General features: G+C 28.8%; 1 protein-coding gene and 1 long non-coding RNA gene across 2 annotated transcripts in view; both read left to right on the plus strand.

The window, feature by feature from the left end:
- Positions 1–5,372: 5,372 nt before the first annotated feature.
- On the plus strand, positions 5,373–19,886 carry LOC126554046 (uncharacterized). The gene is made up of 4 exons (XR_007606604.1): positions 5,373–5,581; positions 5,766–5,807; positions 16,650–16,676; positions 19,866–19,886. It is a non-coding gene; the product is annotated as an uncharacterized LOC126554046 (long non-coding RNA).
- Positions 19,887–23,222: 3,336 nt separating this feature from the next.
- LOC126554047 (uncharacterized) overlaps positions 23,223–25,341 on the plus strand; it is a 49,170-nt gene continuing 47,051 nt past the window's right edge. The window contains exons 1-2 of the mRNA XM_050209161.1: positions 23,223–23,526; positions 24,670–24,702. Of these exons, the coding sequence (XP_050065118.1) occupies positions 23,478–23,526; positions 24,670–24,702 (82 nt within the window). The 5' untranslated portion in view covers positions 23,223–23,477. The remainder of the gene's footprint in view (positions 23,527–24,669; positions 24,703–25,341) is intronic.

Raw genomic sequence — 25,341 nt, forward strand, 5'->3', positions numbered from 1 at the left:
TGTACATTATTATTTTACATGCGTAATTTGTACATTCCTATAATATTTTGTATAAAATAAAAATCGTAAATCTAAAACTTTTACATTTAAAATGATTTATAACATTATAATTCAAATTTTATTTTATTTTTCTATACCTAGTTTAGGGACACTTTTACAATAGGTACTAATAAAATCTTCATTTTTGATTGTGTATGGAGCGATGCATTAATTAATGTATAATATTTTGTTTCGGTAGCTTTATAGTTTGTGTAATTTGAATTTTGAATAAAGCATCCTATTTTTTTTTCTCCAGCTATATAAAAAAATTATAGTTACATTGGTCTAACTTTTCTTTACATATTTAATAATTTGAGATTTTAGTTGAAACTTCTAAAAATTATTTATATTAAATTATAAAAAAAAATATATATATTATACTAGCTGACCCCGTGCACTTCGTTGCCCGTTAAAAATGCAAATTCTATATAATATATAGATTCGAATTTTGGTTAATTTGTTATTTACTATTCGGTTTAACGGTGTTCAAAACTTAAACATTTTCATTGACTGTTTTGATTCTCAAAAATCTTGTGAAAGCACCACTTTAATATGCGAATTTTGTAAAATGCTTTCTCATTACACACTAAATTTGTGATACGATTTTACGAATGTACCGTGTAAATTGTAAGCATCGATCTATCATTGTTCAGGTTCTACGTTTATCAGTCAGTGAGTTACTTAAGTCATAATATTATAGGCATTCTGCTTACCGTTGCCGTGAGACTCTCTTATGATTATGAGAGCAGTATATTATCATGTAGGCAATCCACACGTGGTGGATTGCGGACCCCGCGAGATGTGTATAAGAATTTTATAATTTCTAACACTTAAGTTTCAAAGTTATGTCATTTTTTTTTTTTACTACAGTGGGTAAAATACAATAATGTGCCATCTCGTGGTTTTTGTATTGTTGCCTGTTGGTAAAACAATAAAACTTAGTATAACTTGTTATGTTAGTTTATTGCTGTAAAAAAATGTATATTAAATATATATATTATAATCAAGCTGTCCCGATACGGCGTTGCCCGCGTATTAGTTGGTTTTTTTTGCATTTTCGTAGGCCATGTATTAGTGTTATTATGTATGAGAAAATTTAATAAAACATATAAATATAGTTTATCACGGAGATATGAAAATTTTATATTAAAATTGCATTTAAATACCTATGTACTATGTGATACACCATACTATATTGTGTATTATCCTAGCACTATTTTCAAAATAATTAATATAAGAATGATCTATGTTTATAATGTTACTAACTAATATTTATCTTGCTCGTTAAATATACCAACTCTATATGACTCAAACTTTGTTCAATTCATTATTTAATATTCGGTGGATTATGTTCTAGATTTATCTTAAGTTTTCTGTTGCCCGGAATAAAAATTCTGATTCGCTGAACTGCTGAAGTATATTATCATTTATCAGGTAGGCAATCTATCTGCGGTAGATCGCGGACCTAGTGCTGTTTGTATGTAAGTGTATGATTTAACTCTAATAAATATCAAAGTTATACCAAGTTTGACATAGTACGGTGGATTATATTAATCAATTAATACATATTCCTAACCCAACCTTAACGCACTAAAATCCGATGAGAGCGTCCAGCTCGCCGATGATGGGTCTGGCAAAAAAATAATCAAGGTTATTGTAGTCACAACGTGCATTCACGCGATTGGCAAGTTTAATTTAATTTAAATTTAACTATTGCTGTGAATTTTAAATTTACTGTGGCCATTGACTTATTTCGCTAATTCTTATTTTTGTTGTTATGGTTTTAACAAAATATAACATCAGGTCTATAACTATTATATTCAATCATAATCAATAGCTACCTTAATATAGTTTATTTTCTTGCTGAACAACTGCAGTGACAGTTGTTGTTGTTTTTTTACACCCAGATTCCGAACTTTTCTGGTGTATTTTCCTAAAATTGTATTACATAAGCACATTTTCCTGCGACCAATAAGAGGAATTATATTATATTATATTATATTCATATTATTAAATGGTTACCAAATGTTATCAAAATCCGTAATTCATTATATTAATTTTATATACTACCATATCAACCACAAATAAATAAATATTATTCTCAAATCTTATAACCCCCATAGCAACCATTTATAAACAAAAATTTCTATCATAAATCTCAATATTCCTGTTTGAGCACATATTATTAATAATACATATTGAAAAAAAACTATCCTATCTTTTAAGTTGGACCAAATTACACGCGGTGTAAAAAATTTCATCAAAATCGGTTAAGTGGTTTAGGAGTCCATTGAGGACAAACATTGTGACACGAGATTTATATATATTAAGATTTAATATATATTAAAAAAGATTTGTATGATATTATAAATATTATTCATATGATTATAAATAAGTTGGTTATTATTGTATATGATGGTTATTTAGCTTAAGTAAAAGTTAGGCAAACACAAAGGAATACTATTACGGTACACCACACGACCCGTTCGTGTACGAACGGCATTCAAGAATACGGTTTTGTCAAAGTAGTAGAAAAAGTAAAATTATTCGTATACGAATACCGTTCTAGTACTTTCAAGAATTGGCCCCCTGTACATACAATTTACACACAATAATATACTATTAGCTATAATACAAGCAGGTAGAGTTCATATTAAATGAAATAACGGGATATAATTAATCTGATTAACGAATTTGCATTTGTAAATTAATAAGGTAATCTAAATTTTGGCAATGGTAATAGTAATAATATATTATATACTTAAATTACAATGTTATATTTCAACCATTGTTCTAAAATGCTTGAAATACGTCCTTGGTTAAGAAGTTTTTGAAACAAACGTTGTCATAAAACTTCAATAAGTACTAAATATTTAAGCAACTAAACGATAAAATGTTTTTAATTATTTATTATTCGTATTGTTTTGTTAGGTATATTATACGACGTACAGTTAGCTCAAAACCTGATATTATACAAACATTAGGTACATTTTGTTAAGTAAATACACCACGTAGTCACGTTTAACCTATTTTTTTTTTTTTTTTGAAACTACATTGTTTTCAAACTAAAGAGATAAAAAATGTTTAAACGGAATAAATCTATTTACATTCTAATGTAGGTGCCTATCAATACAGCGAAGAAGTTTTGATATATTTTGACAATTTGACGATAAATTTAGTTTTTGTCATGATGTACCGACAATTGATTAATTCTGAGCCATACTAACATAACATTACTATACTTATTCATACACGATTCTTGCGGAGAAATGGTGATAATCACTCAGGTTTTTATTGCATATTAATCGGGTTAATATCCAAATAGACCCGTAATGTTCAGTAATTCTTTTTAGGAATGATAAATCAAATAAACAACTCAATAAAGGAATACTATTATTTGAACTTTTTTTTCAAAACAATTTAAACTAAGGAAAGTATAAAGCGATAAAATAATAATCTGTATTCGTAAAAGGAATTGTATAAATTAGCAACATAAATTAAAGGACTCAATTTTACAATACAGATTTAAATTGATATTATACTAATAAACTTTACTATAATATACTATTATTTATTAATACATTATTATTATATTTTGTTTTTAATAAATAAATCCATTCATATCCGTAGTATACCTAGATTTAAAAAGGATACCTACACTTCTGCGTCGAAATAGCTTTGCACTGACATGGCATAGCGAAAAATGTCGCCGAAATTTTCCATTCTCAAAATTACTAATTACAGTAATAGCTGTATATGTGATTTGTATTTAGATTTTAAGTAAAGCAATGAATTTATTTTAATATAATGTTCAACATTGGTGTATTTTATTTAGAAAAAAAATGCTTAAATCTTCAATTTTGAGTGTAGTTTTTGATTAAAAATTGAATAAATTCATAAATAAATTAAAAATATACAGTATTTAACATAAATATTGTAATGATATGCTCACTTTCACATATCATATCATTGTAAATTTCTTGTTTTTGTTCAATTAAATAAATAACGGTCAGGTTGTCGCACGCACAGAATAAACCCCAATAAACATCTTAAATAACTGATGAAAGGAACGATTTATATTATTTGGTCATGTAGGATATTAAACATAGTTGTGACAGTGTAGCGCAACACATGTGATCTATTTTGTGTGCCGCCAGAGACAATGGATGGTCCAGTAAGGGTCTCTATCGCCGGGGATAAAGACAATTTCTTGGTAACGCAAAAACCTTTAATGAGGCCGCCTGCGACTCTGGCCGGCTTGACCTAGTCGTCTCCTCTCATAAATTCATGAGCACTCTTCAAAGCAACAAGTGCACGAGCACTATTCGACCAGTCAACTGTCAAGTGCATGAGCACCAGAAAAGACCCACACACCAGATCCTGCGAGCGACAACTGAGCCGTTTCCTTTTTTCTTAAATCGAAATTAATCAGTGTTACTTTATTTCTATCTAAGTGTTTAAAATAATCTTTATCCTTCTTATTATGTCAACTGCGTATTCAGACAGCTGCGAATAAGGTAAGGTGCATGCGCATCTATATTTATATAGTTACATATATTTTACTAACGGTGTACTTGGTCATTCTCAAATTACGACCTCAAGAGCCCTCCGACGATCAGAAGGAAGGTAATCGCGTAAATTTAAAATAACTTATAATATATAAATACAGCATACATTCAAGACTTGTATTCCTTGTGTTTGCCTAACTTTTACTTAAGCTAAATAACCATCATATACAATAATAACCAACTTATTTATAATCATATGAATAATATTTATAATATCATACAAATCTTTTTTAATATATAGGTATTAAATATAATATATATTTTTTTTTTTATAATTTAATATAAATAATTTTTAGAAGTTTCAACTAAAATCTCAACTTATTAAATATGTAAAGAAAAGTTAGACCAATGTAACTATAATTTTTTTATATAGCTGGAGAAAAAAAAATAGGATGCTTTATTCAAAATTCAAATTACACAAACTATAAAGCTACCGAAACAAAATATTATACATTAATTAATGCATCGCTCCATACACAATCAAAAATGAAGATTTTATTAGTACCTATTGTAAAAGTGTCCCTAAACTAGGTATAGAAAAATAAAATAAAATTTGAATTATAATGTTATAAATCATTTTAAATGTAAAAGTTTTAGATTTACGATTTTTATTTTATACAAAATATTATAGGAATGTACAAATTACGCATGTAAAATAATAATGTACATAACAACTTAAAAGCAAATACAACACATCTGTATCACATAAAATACAAATGGAATTTTATAAAATAAAATGTTATTATTTCATATTGGAACAATTATCGTGGCATTTGTGTTATACTACTATTCGCATCGATGGATTGCAATCTTTACAATTAACTACAGTCTCAATAAATGACAATTCTCTATTTTATTAAATTGGTTACGGAGTAAAATAAATTGTAATTTTATAGACACTATGTATGTATCATTAGGACTTCTATGGTTAAGTTTCAAAATAATTTACGGAGCAATAACTATATGTCCAATAGGTAATTAAGTACCAATATAATAGAACTATACATTTATAATTGTTAAAACGTGTTAAATAAGTAACTCAAAATACTTAGTATAAAATAATTAATTTATGTTACGATTAAAGAACCTAATACAGTAAGAGTATTTTTTTTTTTTTTATCAAAGTTTATGTCATACACTAACGAATAATCTGTTTAGGTGGAGATGTTGCTTATTTTTTATGTGAGCTGCTAAATGATGGTAATGTATTCATTAAATGTAGCTATCTATTTTAAAATCAAAATCAAAGTTATAATTCTATATGCACCTAGACAATATGTATAATTTAAGTTAATCTGTTAAAGTTTTATAAACATATTATAAAAACGAGCAATTTTCAAACAGAGCTTAAAAGTATACCTACAGTTAAGATTAAAAAATATATCTTTAAATGTAAGATGTTTAGCTAATAGACTTAACAGTTTGTAGCATTTAGTTTAAGTTTATTTACTATTGATAAATACGTATATATTTTATATAAAAATTATAAATCGCATCGAGAGAAGAACTTTATACCTTAGTCGAAGTGTTTTAATTTTATTGTTAATAGTAGGTAACCAATAATTTTTAATAATTAAATGAAAAACCTACATTTCTCAAACCAATTACATTAACTGTATTAGTGTATTCATGTTATCAAAAAAATTAAAAAGCTACGACATAAGTAAAATTCTTCCCAATGCAATTTATAATTTTGATAATTTTGATATGCAAAACAATTTGAACTATGTTACTCTTGTATAAGTCAGAGTCAACACATGCAGGTAATAACTACGCCACTGCCAGGTATAGCGTCCTCTTAAGTCTGATTTTATAACGTATCCTATAACCTTAAGTGAGTTATGCATTCTGTTTTATCCTAAGAAAACAATGTAGATTCCGTTATGATCGTATAGATGTTAGTAGTGTGTTTTAGTCGGTTCTGTATCCCCCGCAAATCCCGTGAATCCCATTACCCTGCCCCCTACCCTTCATTTAACGGTCCCTTGTCCCGTGAAAAGTCAGGTGTAGGAATGTTCTTCAACTTTTGGGTCACCACTTCTTAAATCGTTTTAATGGTGGAAAAATGCTGCCCCTTGAGCTCCATCTTCAACTTTGGGAACAGGAAATAGTCCGGTGGACTCCAATCTGGTGAATACGGGGGGTGGTCGAGTACTGGAATCATTTTTTTGGCCAAAAATTGAGTGACAATCACCGCGGTGTGTGCTGAAGCGTTATCGTGCAGCAAGAAAAAAGACCGATCTTTCCACAAAGCGGGCCTAACGCGTGCAATTCTTTTACGGAGGCGATCCAAAACGTTTTTGTAGAATTCGGCATTAACATTACTTCCCGGGGGTACAAATTCTTTGTGTATAATTCCTTGGGAATCAAAAAAAACAATCAACATGGTCTTGATTTTGGATTTTTGAAAACGAAGTTTTTTTGGTCGAGGCGAATTTTCTCCAACCCACTGTGCACTTTGCCGTTTGGTTTCCGGGTCATAGGTAAAACACCAGATCTCGTCACCCGTAATAATATTTTTTAAAAAATTTGGAGTTTTGGTGACCATTTGAAGCAAATCTTTCGCGTGAGAAACACGTCTCTGTCGTTGTTCCTTGGTTAGGTAAGATTTTTCTAACAATTTAGAACTTTGGTCGTATAATTTACGAAAAACTCAAATTTCATTGGAACAGGTATTACTATTATGGGGTTACCGTGTTATCATACCGACTAAATTTCGAACTAATATACTAAGTGAACTTCTTTTATGTCATATGGGTTCTTCCAGTATGAAAAGTTTAGCAAGATTTTGGTGGCCAGGAATGGATAAAGAAATTGAAAATATTACGCGAAATTGCCTAACCAATATACTCGATAAATATTAACATATATTATATTATATTATATTATACATAATATAGCAAACTATTATTATAATAGATGATTCATTATATTTTCATATTTTCATTTTCATAATCCTACAATTATCAATAATCGTTCAGTACTATCCTATACAGCACACAAATGAATATCGTCATGTCTTTTAATATTCATAGTGTTTATTTTCTCAATAGGAATATCAAAGATTTACTTGTTATATTTTTCTTTATTCTGTTTTAAATTATATTACACGTTATGCTCAAAATAATTATCATACTTAGTAATTATGATAAATAATAAATAACGTTATATTTTCTCACTCCCCCATATACATATGTATTCGCGGTAAGCATAACAAACACAGATCCACTTGACATGTATGTAGTAAATATATTATATCATATATTTAACAGTTTAAAATAATTGAAAATATTCAGTTTATTATTTAACATATTAAATGGTTAAATTTCATTACATCTCTTAGTTTAAAATATTATTGTCGATGATCAAAAAATAGATGACAAAATAGAATCAATATGAGAATTCAGTATAAGTATATAAAAATAATTAAAACTGTTGTAAAGATTTAATTTACAATATTTTAACTTATATCTTTGCATTAAGTAAACAAAATCAATTATTTAAGTTAAGTTATGAGAGAGTGAAGATAAAGTAGATGGAGAGTAATGGGTGTCTTGTAAAGATTGTACAACGAAGCAAGTGTCCAAAAATCTTAGCATTTATGGAGATGGAGAAAATTTAAGCCAAGGCTAGGTAAAATATGAATTGGGTATTTACCATAATAATTGCGTATATCGCTATTGATTTTTGACTATTTTGGGGATTATTGTATTGGACAGAGTTTCGATACTAATTCCATAAATTAACCTGCGCGTATTGAGAATAATACACGAGCATCTAGAGACGGGCTCCTAGGAGTAGTTTCTCTTATTACAAAACCATTATCACATGACCGATCATTATCACGGTCACAAAGTTTAATACGTTAACAGTTAAATAGTTAATTACTTAATAAATACGTTATATAAAATAGATAATAAATATTACATTATAAAATTACATAGTTTCAATAATATTGTATTGTTTCCATGATACAAGTAACATTATATGCTACACTCAGTATACATTTTTAATATGTTGTCAAGATTGGTAAGTAATCCAAAAAACTAAAAAAAAGTTATAAAAATTGGTATAAAATTAATTAAAGTATAAATTAAAATATGTTGTGTTATTAACTATGTATTAACTAAGGTTGAAATATACTATAATTTCAACCGTGGTAGGTACATATAGGTAATTAGGTCTTATTTTCTTTAAGTGTGGTCAGAATCAGTATGAATGTAGGGAGTTTTCTCATTTCCCTTTAAATCGGTGATTATTTGATTTCTAATTATTAATGTAGGTTTATTTTATCTTTGTTCTTCTGGTGCTTTTAATCTTTGTTTTCTGGTGGAATAAAACCGCAACTGTTTTTCTGCATTTTTATTAACAGGTTCTTGATTTTCTACATCTTTAATTATATTATTTTCTCTTTCATACAATATGCGTAAACCTGCATCAATAGAAGCGTTGATTTTTGTTAGTTGTTGGGACTTAATGTGCCTGCTTGTGACATAAACATGTTATAGAATTCATGAAGTTTGTTACCAATGGATTCTGAAGATACATAATTCAGCTATTGAGTGATTGGAATTTTCACACATACTTTATCAGTTATCATGGGATTATAAACATCAGTTCTTGTAATTACTACTTTAATGTCAACCATATTAATGTTTACAGCATGTATATGCTTGCACATATTGTTTTTTATTGTGTAATCATAGCACGTACAAGAAAACAAATGTACACAGACTTTACACGTAACACATATAATCTTACATGAATGTGGTTCACGTTTCTTAACCAAGTAATTTTGATCTAAAGTTTCAAATTATTTAATATAAATAATTTTTAGAAGTTTCAACTAAAATCTCAAATTATTAAATATGTAAAGAAAAGTTAGACCAATGTAACTATAATTTTTTTATATAGCTGGAGAAAAAAAAATAGGATGCTTTATTCAAAATTCAAATTACACAAACTATAAAGCTACCGAAACAAAATATTATACATTAATTAATGCATCGCTCCATACACAATCAAAAATGAAGATTTTATTAGTACCTATTGTAAAAGTGTCCCTAAACTAGGTATAGAAAAATAAAATAAAATTTGAATTATAATGTTATAAATCATTTTAAATGTAAAAGTTTTAGATTTACGATTTTTATTTTATACAAAATATTATAGGAATGTACAAATTACGCATGTAAAATAATAATGTACATAACAACTTAAAAGCAAATACAACACATCTGTATCACATAAAATAAAATGTTATTTCTAAAGTTTCAAATGTTACAGACCAGGTGATTTCTGATATTTTATGAATTCCAAAAGTAATAATCTGAACAGCAGAACGATGACGACTTTATCGCATTTACGAGGTGATAAACTTATCCACCATTGCACAGTTTTATTAGTCGTTCAAAGTATTTATCGCATAATGATTTAAGTAAATGTCGGAGTAACACAACAAGGCGTTGATTTTTCTTCCCCTTTAAATAAACATGTTTTTAAGTTTTATGGAAAGCTTCTAATACCATATTTGTATTAAACATTACTTTATATCGATAGCAAGCTGCCCATCACTTTTTCCTACGTACAATGTACGTTTCTAATTTACAAAGAAAATTAGTTAAAAGTTCTTCAAACTGAGTTTTATCTGGTTCTTCAAGTATAATACAGGAAGAGTTTTACAAACGTAAGCTTTTACATTTTGAGAACCAGATATTTTTTTTAGATTCTTGCGCCAGTTATTGTCAATATGACACTTACACAAAAAATGATATTGAGGAATAGGCCACATTGTGTTAATCCATGCATTCCCAAATTCAGACACTGTATCACTCATGAATACATTTGGAGTAAGGCAGCCAATCACCTCCTTAATTTTTGAAAAGAAAACTTTCATTTGTACTTCGTCAATTTTTGTGCTTATACAAAATGTACCAGGGTATCCTTCTCTGAATTCATCAATCGATACAATTGAAGTTAAATTAAAATTATATTGATTGGTATCATGTGTAGAATCAGTACACAATTTCCCATTACTAAATTTATGCAAAACAACTTTTTGAGTTTCAGTGAGTATTATTAACATAACATCATTTAAGTCTAATGGAAGATTCTCTGTTCCTTGTGTTTTATAAAAAACAATTGGATTTGAATTACTTTCGGCAAATTTGAATTTTATTTGGCGCTCACTGATGTGATAAGAGAAACTGCTCTGAGGGGGCTGCTCTAAATGATCGTGAATAACACAACAATAAATCGGTTGGAATAGGTCATTCCGTTAACAATAGAACATGTTATATGTAACACTCGCAATACGTGCCACCAACAATAATAGTGTTGTTTGTATATCATGATAAACTATGACACGGAGATACTAGGTACTGTGTCATGATACATTTGATTTTATAAACACATTTATGTATCTCCTGAAAAAAGTGAATTTTTGACTTACGAGGTATTGCAGTTTTACCGACGATATGGTGCGTGTACAATAGTATATAGTGTATGTCGGTTATATTGATGTGAGTACAATAATATGATAAGCATAATTGATAAATGGTTGTCGATAACCACGACGTCGGAATCGTAGCAGCGATCATCGCCCATCGATGGTCGGCGGGGAGGGTAGTATCATGGTGGATTAAGCGGTAGGTGGTGGGCTAAATATGCGTCACACCGATCATGATGGTGAAAGAGATCAGCAACGAAGAGGGGTCAGCCGATCAACCATGATCAGACATGATTAGCGATTCAGGAGATAAGGAAATAGAACTCTCATTTTCTACCTACTTATAATATAGTTCAAATTTTTATGAAATATGTCAAAATCGTAAAAAATTTTGTATTTATATTTAAGGTTAAAAAATCAACACTAAATTTTCCATCAGTTTTTCTTCGAACAGCTATAGAGAAAACTCAACATATCATTATAGGAAAAATCTTGAGTGCGTTTGAATTTGTACAAGTTTTTCATCTCTTCTCTATATTTGGACACACTGTGAAGAAATATCTCCAATTGATAAGGTTTTTCAAATCAACTCAGATTTTTAAAAAACCACTACCAAACATTTACAAATTTTTATTACGCTACCAGTCATCTTTGCCACTTGGGAACGTTCGTTTTGTTCTTTACACCTTTTAAAAACGTACTTGAGAGCTAAAACTGGTCAGCAACGTCTAAACGATTTGGCATTATTATACAATCGTCGTGACATTATAATAATATTACAAAGATAAATGATGTGTTAAAAGAACTTGCCTACCATTCAAGAAGATTAAAAATTAGTTTTTAAATACCAGTTACTTTTATGTATATGTTGTAGCTATATGTAAATATATGTATAAATATATATATATTTTTAAGACTGAATACATTCAGTTTTAATAAACTAAATTATAACACTTTTTATATTTTAACTATGTTTAATCAATGAATTACAATTAAATAGTTGGTACCTACTTATACAGGAGAGAATTGAAAATTTAAAACCCCCGCTTTTACCATCCAAAATATTTTTGTGACTGATAAGAACGCCACTGATAAGAAGCAATTTGTAAAAGTTCACTAAATTAGATTTTGGGTCATAGATGTTCTTTCTGTTATCCCATAAGCCATAATGGGGATATTTTTTTCCCACGGTCTTCTTATTATTAACCAACTGCATAAAAGATGCAATAAATGAAAGCTAATTTCTATTATTCACTCATGACCTGTAGATGCATATAAAAGTTAACTCTATTGAAGATTTTATTCATTTGAATGATGCCCTTTATGCAACGTACTAAAGGGTTTGTCACTTAATATAAAAAAATTCAGATTTATGTCGTACTTATTACCGATTACGAAACTCAGTTAAAAACTTGGTTCCTTATGAAGAAATATTAACTATTTTTTATTATATAAAATCTTTTATATTAATTAAATATTTTTATTTCTAAAAGTAATGTTTTGTTTATGTTAAGTGTAGGTGTATTATAGTGGTTTAAATAAATTGTATTGGCAATCACAAGGGACACAAACCTTGAATGATCGCCTCAAATATATTTATATATTATTAGTGATTTGTTGGTTATCTTAACTTATGTCTTATTATTTTAAATTTGCGTAATCGCCTTCCTCCTGATCGTCGGAGGGTTTTCGAGGTCGTGCTTCGAGAACGATCAAGTAAACCGTTTATAAAATACTAAGTTAATTATTAATTTATTAAAATCTGACAAATTAATAAATAAAATAAAATACCTGCATAAAACTATTATTATGTAAATATAGATGTGCATGCACCTTACCTTATCCTCAGCTGTCTATGATCGCAGTCGACTTGATAGGGGGAGAAATTATTATTTTTTAACACTCAAAAAGAAATAACTGAACACTCAACAAATTTCGTTTTAAAAAAAGGAAACAGCAGAGTTGTCGTGCGCAGGATCTTTTGAGTGGTTTTGGGTGAGTATGCTGTGCTCCTGCACTGGTCTGGACAAGTGGTGCTCGTGCACTTATGTGTTTTAGAGGTGCTTATGCACTCATGCACTTGGCGCTATGAAGGGTACTCATGCACTGTTCTAGTTGAGAGGTGCCCGTGCACTGATGAGAGGAGACGATTTAGGTCAGGCCCGCTAGAGTCATCGGCGGCCCGATCAAAGGTGTCGGTGTCCCCAAAGAAAATTGTCTTTCTCCCTGGTGAAAGCGACCCTGACCGAACCATCCCTCGTCTCCGGCGGCACATGAAAGAAATTGCATGTGTTGCGCTGTACCGTTATAATCCCGTACAGTGTCCTGTACGTGACTAGATAATAGGAATCGTTTCAATCATCAGTGACTTGATTTATTGGGGTTTTTTAGGGTTTATTACATACGTGCGACAACTCAACCGTTATTTATTTTATTAAATAAAAATAACGAATTTAGAATAATTATGATATGTAAAATCGAGCATATCATTACAATATTGAGCGGTATAATAATCATTTTTAAGAAATATATAATAAAAACGAAAACCAAATTATCAAAAACGTTATTTGGAAACAATATAGAAAAATAATGTTAATTAAAACGTTTAAAAATGTTAAACAAAAAAATATATTTTTTAAATGAATAAACAATAACAAAAATAGAAAATTAAAAAAAATTATCCATTCCTGGTTTAAATTGAATAATTAATTTTTTAGGATTTTGTAAACATTGATTTCTATGATATTGGAAATTTTATGACGAGATCATTTATAAAGCATTAAAACAAGCGTGAGTACCCGATAAATCATACGATTTTAAAAAAGACTCCAATGCTGGAAATCGTTTATTTCGTCTTCAGTGGTTAATAGATTATACTTTTATTTCATACTCTTCAAAATTTAAAGGATTTTTATGCCGTTATTGGGTATTATTCAAACCTCAACTAGATTGAGGAGTCTAAAGTCGATTTATTATTAATAAATTTACGAAATATAAAGACTTCCATGGCTCTGTGAAACTTCATCTTCAATCTAAATGGCACCGTGACTCAACGAATAGAGCAAATAATTTTTGTAATATTTTAGAAAATAATAAAAAAAGTGTTGTTCAACTTATGAGTTCTGCTCAACAACAAACAATAGAGTTAAATAGAGCAAAACTAATACCCATAATCAAAACAATAGTTTTTTGTGGTATACACAACATGCCTTTAAGAGGAAAAACTGACGAGACTGCTATCTTCAATAGCTTATTAAAATTCAGAGTAGACGCAGGAGATACTATTTTAAATGACCATATGGAAAATTCTGCAACAAATGCAACTTATACTTCACATAGGATTCAAAACGAACTTATAAATATATGCAATAAAGTGTTATTAGAACATATAATTAAAGATGTAAAGGAAAGCCAGTTCTTTTCAGTCATTGCTGATGAATCATGTGATATATCCGGTATAGAGAAGCTTTCATTAGGAGTACGATTCGTGCACAAAATGTCAAGTGGTGAATTCTGTGTAAGGGAAGAATTTTTAGGCTTTGTACCATTGCAACGTTTGGACGCTGAAACTATATCTGAACAAATTTTGTCCACTCTCATAAAATTTGGGATTGATCTATTAAAAATGGTCGGTCAAGCCTATGGCGGTTGTTCTACTATGGCGGGAAAAATTAGTGGAGTTAGAAAACGAATTGAAGATAAATATCCTAACGCAATTTTTTTCCATTGTAATTATCATAAGTTGAATTTAGTTATTAATGACTTGAGTGATGTTTCTGAAATTCGTAACACGGTTGGAACAATAAAAGATTCAATAAATTTTTTTCGAGAAAGTCCTTTAAGAAGAAAATACATTCCAAACATTCCTCTACTCTGTGAAACGCGCTGGACAGCCAAGTATAAAAGTATAAGGATATTTAAAGAAAACATTAATATAATATTAGAAGCGTTGCAAAAACTATCGGAAAGTGACGTAAACCGTAATACAAAAAGTCGTGCTTTTCAATTGTATAATCCTTGTACTAATTCAACATTTTTAGTTTGTTTGTATGTTATGGCTGAATATTCTTCTATGTTAGAACCAGTTGCTAATGTAGTCCAAAGGGGTTAATTAGAATCTATTAACTGTAAAAAAAAAAAACAAATAACTACGCTTACTCAGATATTTCAAAAACATCGAGATTCTGCAGATGTTACTTTTAATGTTCTTTGGGGTAAAATGTAAAGTAGTTTAGCTCTTATCAGATATTAAAATAACTATATCAAGAATTGCCAAAAAAAAAACATATAGAGCAAATGTATTTACTGATCGTGTTGAAAGTTATTTTAAAATTAATATTTTTATTCGATATGTTGATTCATTAATATTATCCCTTAAAGATTGATTTTCAAAAAAAAATGAAGTACCTTATTCTATTTTTCAATTATTACCAGAATATATGAGTAAGTTCGATGAAAATCAATATAGATCGCTTACTGAAAAAATTTCAAAAAAGTATAATTCTTTTCTATACAATTTTGCTGCTGAATCAATGATTTGGTATGACAATCGCTCAAATATTCAGAAATCTAAAGATGTTGTAGATATACTGAAAGAATCGGAAATATTTTACCCATCAGTATTTTCGACAATTTGTATTGGCGTTAGCTTTCCGGCAACTACTTGTACTGCTGAGCGGTTTTTCAGTACTTTGGGGAGAGTTAAAACCTACGGATACGCTCTACCATGACTAACGAAAGACTCGATGTTTTATGCATGATGAATATACATAAATCTACGATAATTGACCTAATTAATAATAATAAATATTATGAAGAAATTGTTGATCGTTTCGGAAGAGATGTGAGACGATTACAATTTCTTTTTGAGAATAAGTTACCTTTAACTTTTACTTATACTGAGTTTTATCTATGTATTTAATACCTATATTAATCATAACACAAGTTGTAACATAATAAAATATAGTATATTGTAAACGAGTATAATAAAAAAGGTTATTATTTAAAAATGCTTAATAAAATTATAATATCTATCCTTAAATCCTAACATTACCCCCCCCCCCCCCTGGAAAAATTTCTGCTGGCGCCTATGTAAATGTATGTTATTTTCTATTTCTTATTATAGCTTTCAATTGTATAATAATATTCAAAAATTTACTTCAATGTTTTTTTTTTTTTTTTTTTTTAATGTACTACTGGGCTACAAAACTCAAACTTTCAATAATTAAATAAATAAACGTATTAATAATTTGATTATTTTTTTTTTATAATATAATCTTTTTATCATATTTTTTCATAACATTAGAGCTGAGTTGATTTTTTCCCCGAAAGTATCATTTGATTTGACCCGTAGGTTATTATGCAACATTCTTTTAAATAGTGTATGACTGAAAAATACATAATGATTCTTTTTTAATTTTACAAATTATTAAGATGATATATACATATTTTTTAAAATTTGTTATTAAATATGAAATAATATTTAAAACAAAAAAAAAAAGTGTTATAAGTGGAAAATCATCGTTATATTTTAAGTTATGTTATGCTATTTTATTAAGACAGCATTTCAAAATTAAATTTTTATTTATTTACAGAAAGTGTTTTTAATAAATTCTATATAAGTAAGTAATATGATTATAATTTATGAATATACAATATATAGATAGGTATTTTAAGTTAATTTTTCAATAATTTTGATAAATAACTTGTTTTTTATGATAGTCGTTATTTGAAACACCATTTTTGACATTGCACTACTTGAAAGTGAAGTGGAAGAGGGGAGAGTACACATTATCGTAGAATAGTTTAGATTAAAAAGATATCGTACCCAAATATATTCATTATAAGTATCTACTTAAATTTTAAAATATTAAATATTTGTTATACTCAAAACAAAGTTCAAAAATTAAAAACCGTAAAAATCCAACAAGACAACGTTTGGTAATAGCCAATAGGTCAGTTCACTCTCAAAACTAAACGCATACTATAGAGATTGGTGAATGAAAATTTACTACGTCGTACGTGTTAGCCAAAGACAACACATGCGGGTGCAGGTTGAGAAGTCCATTTAATTAAAATTGTTTGTTTGCGCCGATAAAGCTGCTCCTACGGATGATGCGGTTAGCGGCTAGACTTGCGGGATGCTGAGGACCAGAAAACTACCCAGATGTATTTACATATATATATGATATTATATATTTTATAGTTTATAAACATAATAAAATTATACGCAAAATATATGTAAAAATGTAAAATTACAAGTTGTGGTGTAAAAGGTACACACAAATATTATAATAAGACGTCAAAAGGATGAATACACGAATACTAATCTCTGACCAATATTCCCAATATTCTGCCGTCATAAGCCACTAAGCAGTAACTCCATTTTTGTGAAAATCGAGTTTTTGGTGTCTATCGATAGATATTTTAATTCTCTATCGATTCCCGCAATACAAATTTATGTTTTTCTCATTAGAAATTCATACAAATTGATAAGAAAATAACAGAAAAGGCAGTCTGGAGTTACTGCTTTTTCCCCTAGTTCTTATTGTATGCACAAAGCAGTATGTCCAATAAAATTAGAATTTCTGGTTTAATATTTACATTAATCTGAAAATAGAAATAATATTTAAAATACAATGTTACAGGCCTAAAGATAACTTGATAAGGAATAATATATTATTAATTAAAAAAAAGCCCAATTTTACCTTTGTGCGATCGGGCTGCACAAGAAGCCGGCGGACGGGGTTTACGCGTATGTGTGTGTGTGTGTGTGTGTGTGTGTGTGTGTGCGCGCGCGCGCGCACGAACGGCGGCCAACACCACGGATTAAGATAGAATGGACTGATATCGAATGTCTTATCAGTGTGACACAAATGTTTCTCTAGACAAGGTACCAGAGTACACTACATTTAGCGCCATCTATGGAGAAATATTATAGTATATTATAATAACCTATATGGAACCACTATTTACTTTTCTATCGTATATTATTATCACTAGATAGCGTTGAACATAGTGTACTTGTGATAGATGTGCAGTGTAGCGGGGCAGAAACATTTGGGGATCAGACCCCACCACCTCGCCGTCCCTACCGTTACCAGTCCATTCTATCTTAGTCCGTTGCCAACACGCAACCCGTCGTGTATGTTTCACTACTTCCGTCGACCTTGTCGATGACCCTGTAGAAGGGGGAGAATGGACTGTATGATTAGGGGGGGGGGCTCATCTCTGACTAATTAATTTTAACTTAGATGATGAATATTAGGTGATCAAAAAAAAAACAACACAATATTTTATATATATATATATATCTATAAATACAATGTGCAGAACAATTTATTCGAGTGATTCTACAATAAAATAAATTTACGTACTAGGGTTAGTATATAAGCACGATCACATACGATCGGTGGTAGAGATTGAATAATAATATATAAAAGGCGCGTCGGAGACGACAAAATAATACCAAAGTACGTCGAATATGTGACGAATAAAAAATTCAAAGTAAACAAATGATATCGTGTGTACGACCTGATAACCGGGTGGTCCGATGATAACACGATGGTCAGGATTGGTCTGGAACGGCGACGAAAGAAAACTGCAGGCGTGATTACGACACTCGCACTATCGTCGAATATGACGAAAGGATCTACGACACCCAAAATATACGCGACGGTTCGCACTGCGTAAAACGGGCGGGCGGAACACGTGGGCGCGTGAGCGAGCGGGGCTCAAAATCGCATGGCAAAGATCGGCCGGGCGATACAAAATATAATAAAAATAGTAACGACGCGTCAGACACCAGACGGTCGTACTACAGTCTACAACACGTAGACGGCGTAACTGACCACGGCATGGAACGGAGATTAGCTCGGATGAGCAATCCAAAAGCCACACGCACAAAAAAAGGCGGAATGACGGCGACAAGGCACTGGATCGTGCAGCTTGTTTCGTAGACGGTAGAAGAACGAACAAGATAAGAAAAACGGCGGCATGAACCGGTGACCGGTGGCTAGGCGCGACAGAATCGTTTCCCTCCTTGGTGTCGGCCGCGGTTAACCAGGATGCCAACTTCTACATCGCGGGACATGACAGTCACGTCGCGCGAAATTAAAATAAGCGATTCGGAATTCGACAACCTTAGTAATGCATTATTATATTTTCAAAGTGCTACATTTTTCCATGTTTAAGTTATTAATTTGTGTAAATAAATCTTAAAAATAAATAACAGATCGAAAAAAATGGTTTATAAGAAAAACCTATATTGAATATAACAATAAATCATTCTAACATACAATTTAAACAGGTCATGATGCCCATGATCAGAAGCCATTAGGCAGTAACTCCAAATAAAAGTGTACTTACTTACTGCTTTTTTACTTCTGACTTATATAAGACAATATGCAGTAAGTCCATTTAAACCCATAAAAAATTATCAAACAACTTTTTTTTTGTGTTCAATCCCCCCCCAAAAAAAAAAAATACAATAACATACAATCTCTTTAATGTTTAAAAAATTATTATTTTTACCTATGGCCTAATTTAGTGTCGAAAACTATTTTATCTTTTCCTGAAAACTACGATTTTTGGAGTTACCGCTTAGTGGCATATGACTGCAGTTATTTTCGTATGTAAATTATAAATACCTAGACAAACCATAGAATAATTATACTAATAATAATATGACTTGTTACCTAACCCTAGGAAATACATCGTGCGCGTCCATGTTCGAACATTGATAATGGAATATTTTGAATTTATGAATTTTTAATATTAAAAACTAATCGTAAATACTCTTTAAATTTTAGAGAGTTTTGAAAAAGAAATTAGTAAGTTATTTTTGGTAAATAATTATGTTAAATGTTAAAAAGCTTATATAATCATACGTTTATCAAAAATGGTTTAAGTTTTTTTTTACTTAATTTGATTAACCGTTCACGCATTTGATTACTTCATATCATTTTTTTTTTTCATTGAAAACGAAATTAATTTTAATCTATGTTTAAATTATTACATGAATTTTGATTGATGTTAAGTTATTGAAATATGAAAAAATATAAGACGATATAATTACCTAATTAAATTAATATTGCAAAATTTATTATTTTAAAAATAATGTTTTGTATTCTACTTTTAGTTGTAGACACAAGTAAGTATTTAAATGCTTTATTTTAATCATTGAAATTCAGAACAATAATAATTGATAAAAAATATATAAATAATTCTAAAAAGGTAATAATATTTTATTTTATTGCTAATATTTATTTTGATCCTTCGTGAAAATTAAAATATCTAAAGTTTATATACAAAATAATATTGATTACCTATCATGAAATTATGAAAAGGATTTGTCGAAATAAAATAGTACACAATATTTTTCATTAAATATCTAAGTTATTAGTTGATATAAATACTTTATATTAGAAATTGTAATAGATAATAGTTTGGAGTGTTTGGACTATTTCTTTTACTCTTAATAATAAATTGTAGTTTTAAAAAAACTAGAAGAGGTTTTTATTTAAAAAGTAGAAAATAAATTCTAGTGTCATTTCACCATGTGAGTATGAATATGTGATGGTAATTTACTGTTAAAGTGTACTCAATTAAAAACCTGGTGGACTTTACTTGCTTAATCATCTTAAACCTTTGTATTAATAAAATTATTGTTGGCCATATAAGAGGAAGCTACACCCGTATATGTGTTGTCTTCTTCTTAACGTAGAAATGTAAAACATAGCAAAAACTATTTTGCACGAGAAAGAACTGAGAAAGCTAAAGTCATAACACCACATTACACCACATTTAATGGAGAACTTAAGTTGTGAATATATTGTAGTTTTTATTTATTCGATATCACATGTACTATAAAAGTTTTTGTTGTTTCATAATCAATTATTTTGAAACTTGAATAACTTTTTTTGTAGTTTTGATATCAAAAAAATATTAGAAATTTATAATGTTTCACTGCTTAAGTTCTCTTTTATATATGTTGAAAATTTCGTTTCTAAGTTATGACTGTAGCTTTCTCAATTCTTTCTCGTGCAAAATAGTTTTTGCTATGTTTTACATTAATTGTACGTTAAGACGGAGACAAGACATCTACGGGTGTAGAGTCTTCTTAATTTTAATTTTAACATTCATACTTCATAGCAATAGGTTCGTACGCATTAATATTCTAAACAGTAATATTTCAGTCTTCAACTTTTTTTTCCTTGAGTTATAAACAAATAGTTTTTGAGGTCTCTGGGAAGATGTAGACATTTTGCTGCATGTTAATCCATCAATAATTATAGTCGCAAATCAGTTTTCGTCAATGATTGAAGTTAAGGTTTTTTTATTTACATAAATATCCATTATAAAGACAAATTTAAAAAACTTGGTACTTATGTTAAGATAACCAGTTGTTAAGATTTACCACACTTATGATAAGGGCCCCGGGGGCCGGATTGGTCTGGCGAGCTACCGAGTAAAACTTTGTGGGCCCCTCAAAGTATAGGCTGATTTTGAGTATTTGGTCGTATTTTTTTTTTTTTAGACATATTCATACTATCATTGGTAGAAAGTACAATTGATTTTAATTCTTTAAACCAACGGTTCTCAAACTGTGGTACGCGGAAGACCGAGCGGTGATACAACTGAAAATTAAAAAGAAATATTCTATTTTGATCTCATTGAAAATTTGTTACCTATTTAATTCATATTTAATTTTAAAAAACCAATAAATAAAAATAGTTATATTTTTGTATTTTACTGACTTTAGATTTAAAATAAATGCATTTAACTAAAAAGTAAAATATTTAATTTTACAATTTGGATCGTTCTATTTTTAGTCATTAACGATACGTGGCTGATTAATAATAATTCACCTAAGTGGTACAAAAAAAAAATTGAGAACTGCTGATTTAAATAATATATTATATTATAATATAATTATATACTTATATTAATTATATTATTTAAATAATTTAAATAATATAACTCATTAGGATTTATAGAAATTTCTGTCAGTTCACAATTAAGGTCAACATTTTTAACATTTAAATATACATTGACAATTAATTCTAAAATATATGTAAAACTCATCTTAAAAGTGTTTGAATTGTTGAATTTGGATAATTTGAAATGCAGCTGGTAGATTTTTAGTCGAGTATGGAAAGAAAAATTCGTTAAGAAATTAATTGGAAGAATTTCAGCGTAATGAGATTAGGTAATAAGAAAATTGATCGTAAACACAGGGAGCATTTTGAAAATGTGGAATACAATTCCACAGCATTATTCCACTTTAAAAATAGTAATATTAGCTGTTATGTTTATTTTTTGTTCAACATTCACTACTTTCAGAAATAAATGTTGTAAAATCTGATTCAAGAAACCTAGTAACTGATGAATTCAGTGCGAAATAAAATCAAATTATGGTTACTAATTAGTAATTGCAAACCATATATCAACAAATTAGGTTCAAGTATTCAAAAAATAAATCACATTCAGAAAATAAAAATTAGCAAAATATTGTTATTATAATATGTACTTCAACTTTACTAACCTTTATTATATTAATAAATCAATTATACAATAAAATTACAATAATTTATTTTCTTATTATACTGAATATTTTTCATGGCAAGCTCGTAAAAGGTCATTTTTGGCACGTTGTGATCAAATAATTTATCACTCTTGGTGTATAATATTATGTATTACCTCTGTTGTAAACGTTATCGTTCAAAATGTTATAAAAAACTTCTCAAATACGTAATAATATCAGAAATATTAATTAATCTTCTTTAATTTGTAATAGGTAAGGTCGGATTTCTTGGAAATGTGTGATTTATTTGTTTTTTCCATTTCCTTTCCATATTTAATTTCTGCTCAATACACCGAGTTTTCATCTTTTTCTAAATTTATTTATATCAATAAAATTAAAATTATAAAATTATAAAATTTTTCGTTTAACGCGTTGTAATAAACCATAAATAAATAAGAATATAATACGCTGAACAGTGGTGTACAGTGTACATATGGAAAATAAACTGTACTCCAGATTAAAATATCATTAAAAATAATTCATTGTAACAAAGTTACCTGTATAACTATCTACAATCGATATTTAATCATATTTTATTTTATCAAAGTACTTGATACACATATGGGGTAATAGGTAATGCATAGTTTACCTGGTTAGTTGATAAATAATATTTGTTTATTTTATCCAGTATGCACGGGAAGTGCATACTGGATAAAACTTATAGTGTTCCAATCTACACTATCAGCTTTTCGTACTCTACCAGTAACATATATATTTCAAAATCCATAAAATAAAATAATTTATTTTGTTTTAGTTTTTATAAATAAGTAGAAAAATAATAATTAATATAATGTTATATCTGTCCAAACTATGTTAATAACAATAGTATTTTCATTCAATGCATTATCTGTGTTTAGATGAGTTTCAAAGCGAGATTATTTCTCCAGGTAAATATCATATTTTAGTAAATGATTTAAATATGTGAATAGTGTACAAAACTTGTATTTTTATTTGGTTAGGAATAGATACTACAAATAAAGGAGACCGCGTTTCTCAAAATATTGATTTCTTACCATAACTTTATTTTTTTATTTCTATAAAAATTAGAGGTGTAAAAAATATAAAAAAAACATTTTTAATAGGTAGTTCCATATTAGAAATAATGACTCAGTTGTTTTTTCAATAAAAAATAAAAATGGTGCCAAAATGTTTGAAAACGATTTTCTAGCATGTTCACCGCCCAAGACTTTTTTGATAATCTTAAGATAAACCCAAACTTAATACGTAATATTAATTTCGTTATCTTACTATTTCGTGACGCTAACAAAAAACCTCGTACACCGTTAGATGGCGTAAGTAGCGCTTAATAAAACCATTATGCTATTATATTTGTTTGAAGAAACCCAAGCCTACGATAAATAATTGAAAATCTCATACCGAGTGTCACATATGTGTGACATGGGTTTTTTTAAAGAAACCTCATGTCACACATATGTGACACTTGGCGGCGAACGTGCTAGATAAAATTGTTGATTCATACTTATTTAGTTACACGTTTAAATGTCGTATAGCAATTCATTTCCCAAATTAAGGTAATAATTAATTAAGAAACTAGACATATCTGCATTAAATTAAAGATTCATCCTTACTGATTTGTATCATTATTTATTCTGCAAGTGTGGGACCTCCAATATTTGATGTTCAACATGTGAAACAAATATGAAGTTAACACCCACAAATTTTGCTTACATTTTTTCTTATGTTAATTACAATTTTTAATATATTAGAGCTATGAAATTTTCAAACGATCCAATTTTCTCCTCAGCAATAATTACTATTATAAAAATATTATAAATATACTCATTGATGTATATGAAAATTGATTTAGGTACTTATTTTTTTAAAAAAAATAATAATATGGATTGACCTATCGTATTAGAGAAATACTAGAAATTTATTATACTGTTTAGTGAAATACTATTTAAACGTGTAACATCTTAGTCCCCTAAAAGTAATATTTTAACATCAATATTATATTTTATGGAAAGTTTTGTACAATATTTTAATGATTTAACGTTAATTATGAACAGCTGAAAATGAAAAATATCACTTGACGATATTTAGTGAGTACGAACATATGAAATTTATTTTAAAAATAAATAATGTTTGTATTTTGTAACATAGGTACTTATAATATTTTCGGTTTAACTAAGCTTAAATTAGTTACGATTGCTGTAGTCTTAAACAAACAAAGCTCAAAATCAGACAATAAATCACAAATTTCAACATAATTTTTAAAAAATAATTTTTAACGACCAAATTTTAACAAAATAAGTATCAGTGTAAAGGGGTAGTACTAGGGGGTTAACAGTATTTCGTCATACTGTAAACAGTTTTTTATATTGTTACAGTGTGATTTATCTTGCCATAATCAACGCAATTCTTTTACACTTGCCGTGGTCATTTTTAAACCATCCTTTATCTATACAGTCAAATTTTCATTCCAAGGTTCTTTTTCTAGTACCTTATCACCTGTTGGCGTCGACTACTGCCGCGTATTTGCACAATTCAATCGTGAGGTGAATACGATTTAACGTATATGATCAACATTATTTGTGATTGAGAGGTTTGAAATAATTATATTCAGTTAACGATAATCATGTTTTAATAATGCCCATGGTTACCTAATTTTTAGTAATTTTACAAATTTGAGTACTCTTGCGAGTGATGTGGTAGTCTCATCATGCATGACACGAGTACTA

This window comes from Aphis gossypii, unplaced genomic scaffold (assembly GCF_020184175.1).
Source record: "Aphis gossypii isolate Hap1 unplaced genomic scaffold, ASM2018417v2 Contig00409, whole genome shotgun sequence".
NCBI classification, from domain to species: domain Eukaryota; kingdom Metazoa; phylum Arthropoda; class Insecta; order Hemiptera; family Aphididae; genus Aphis; species Aphis gossypii.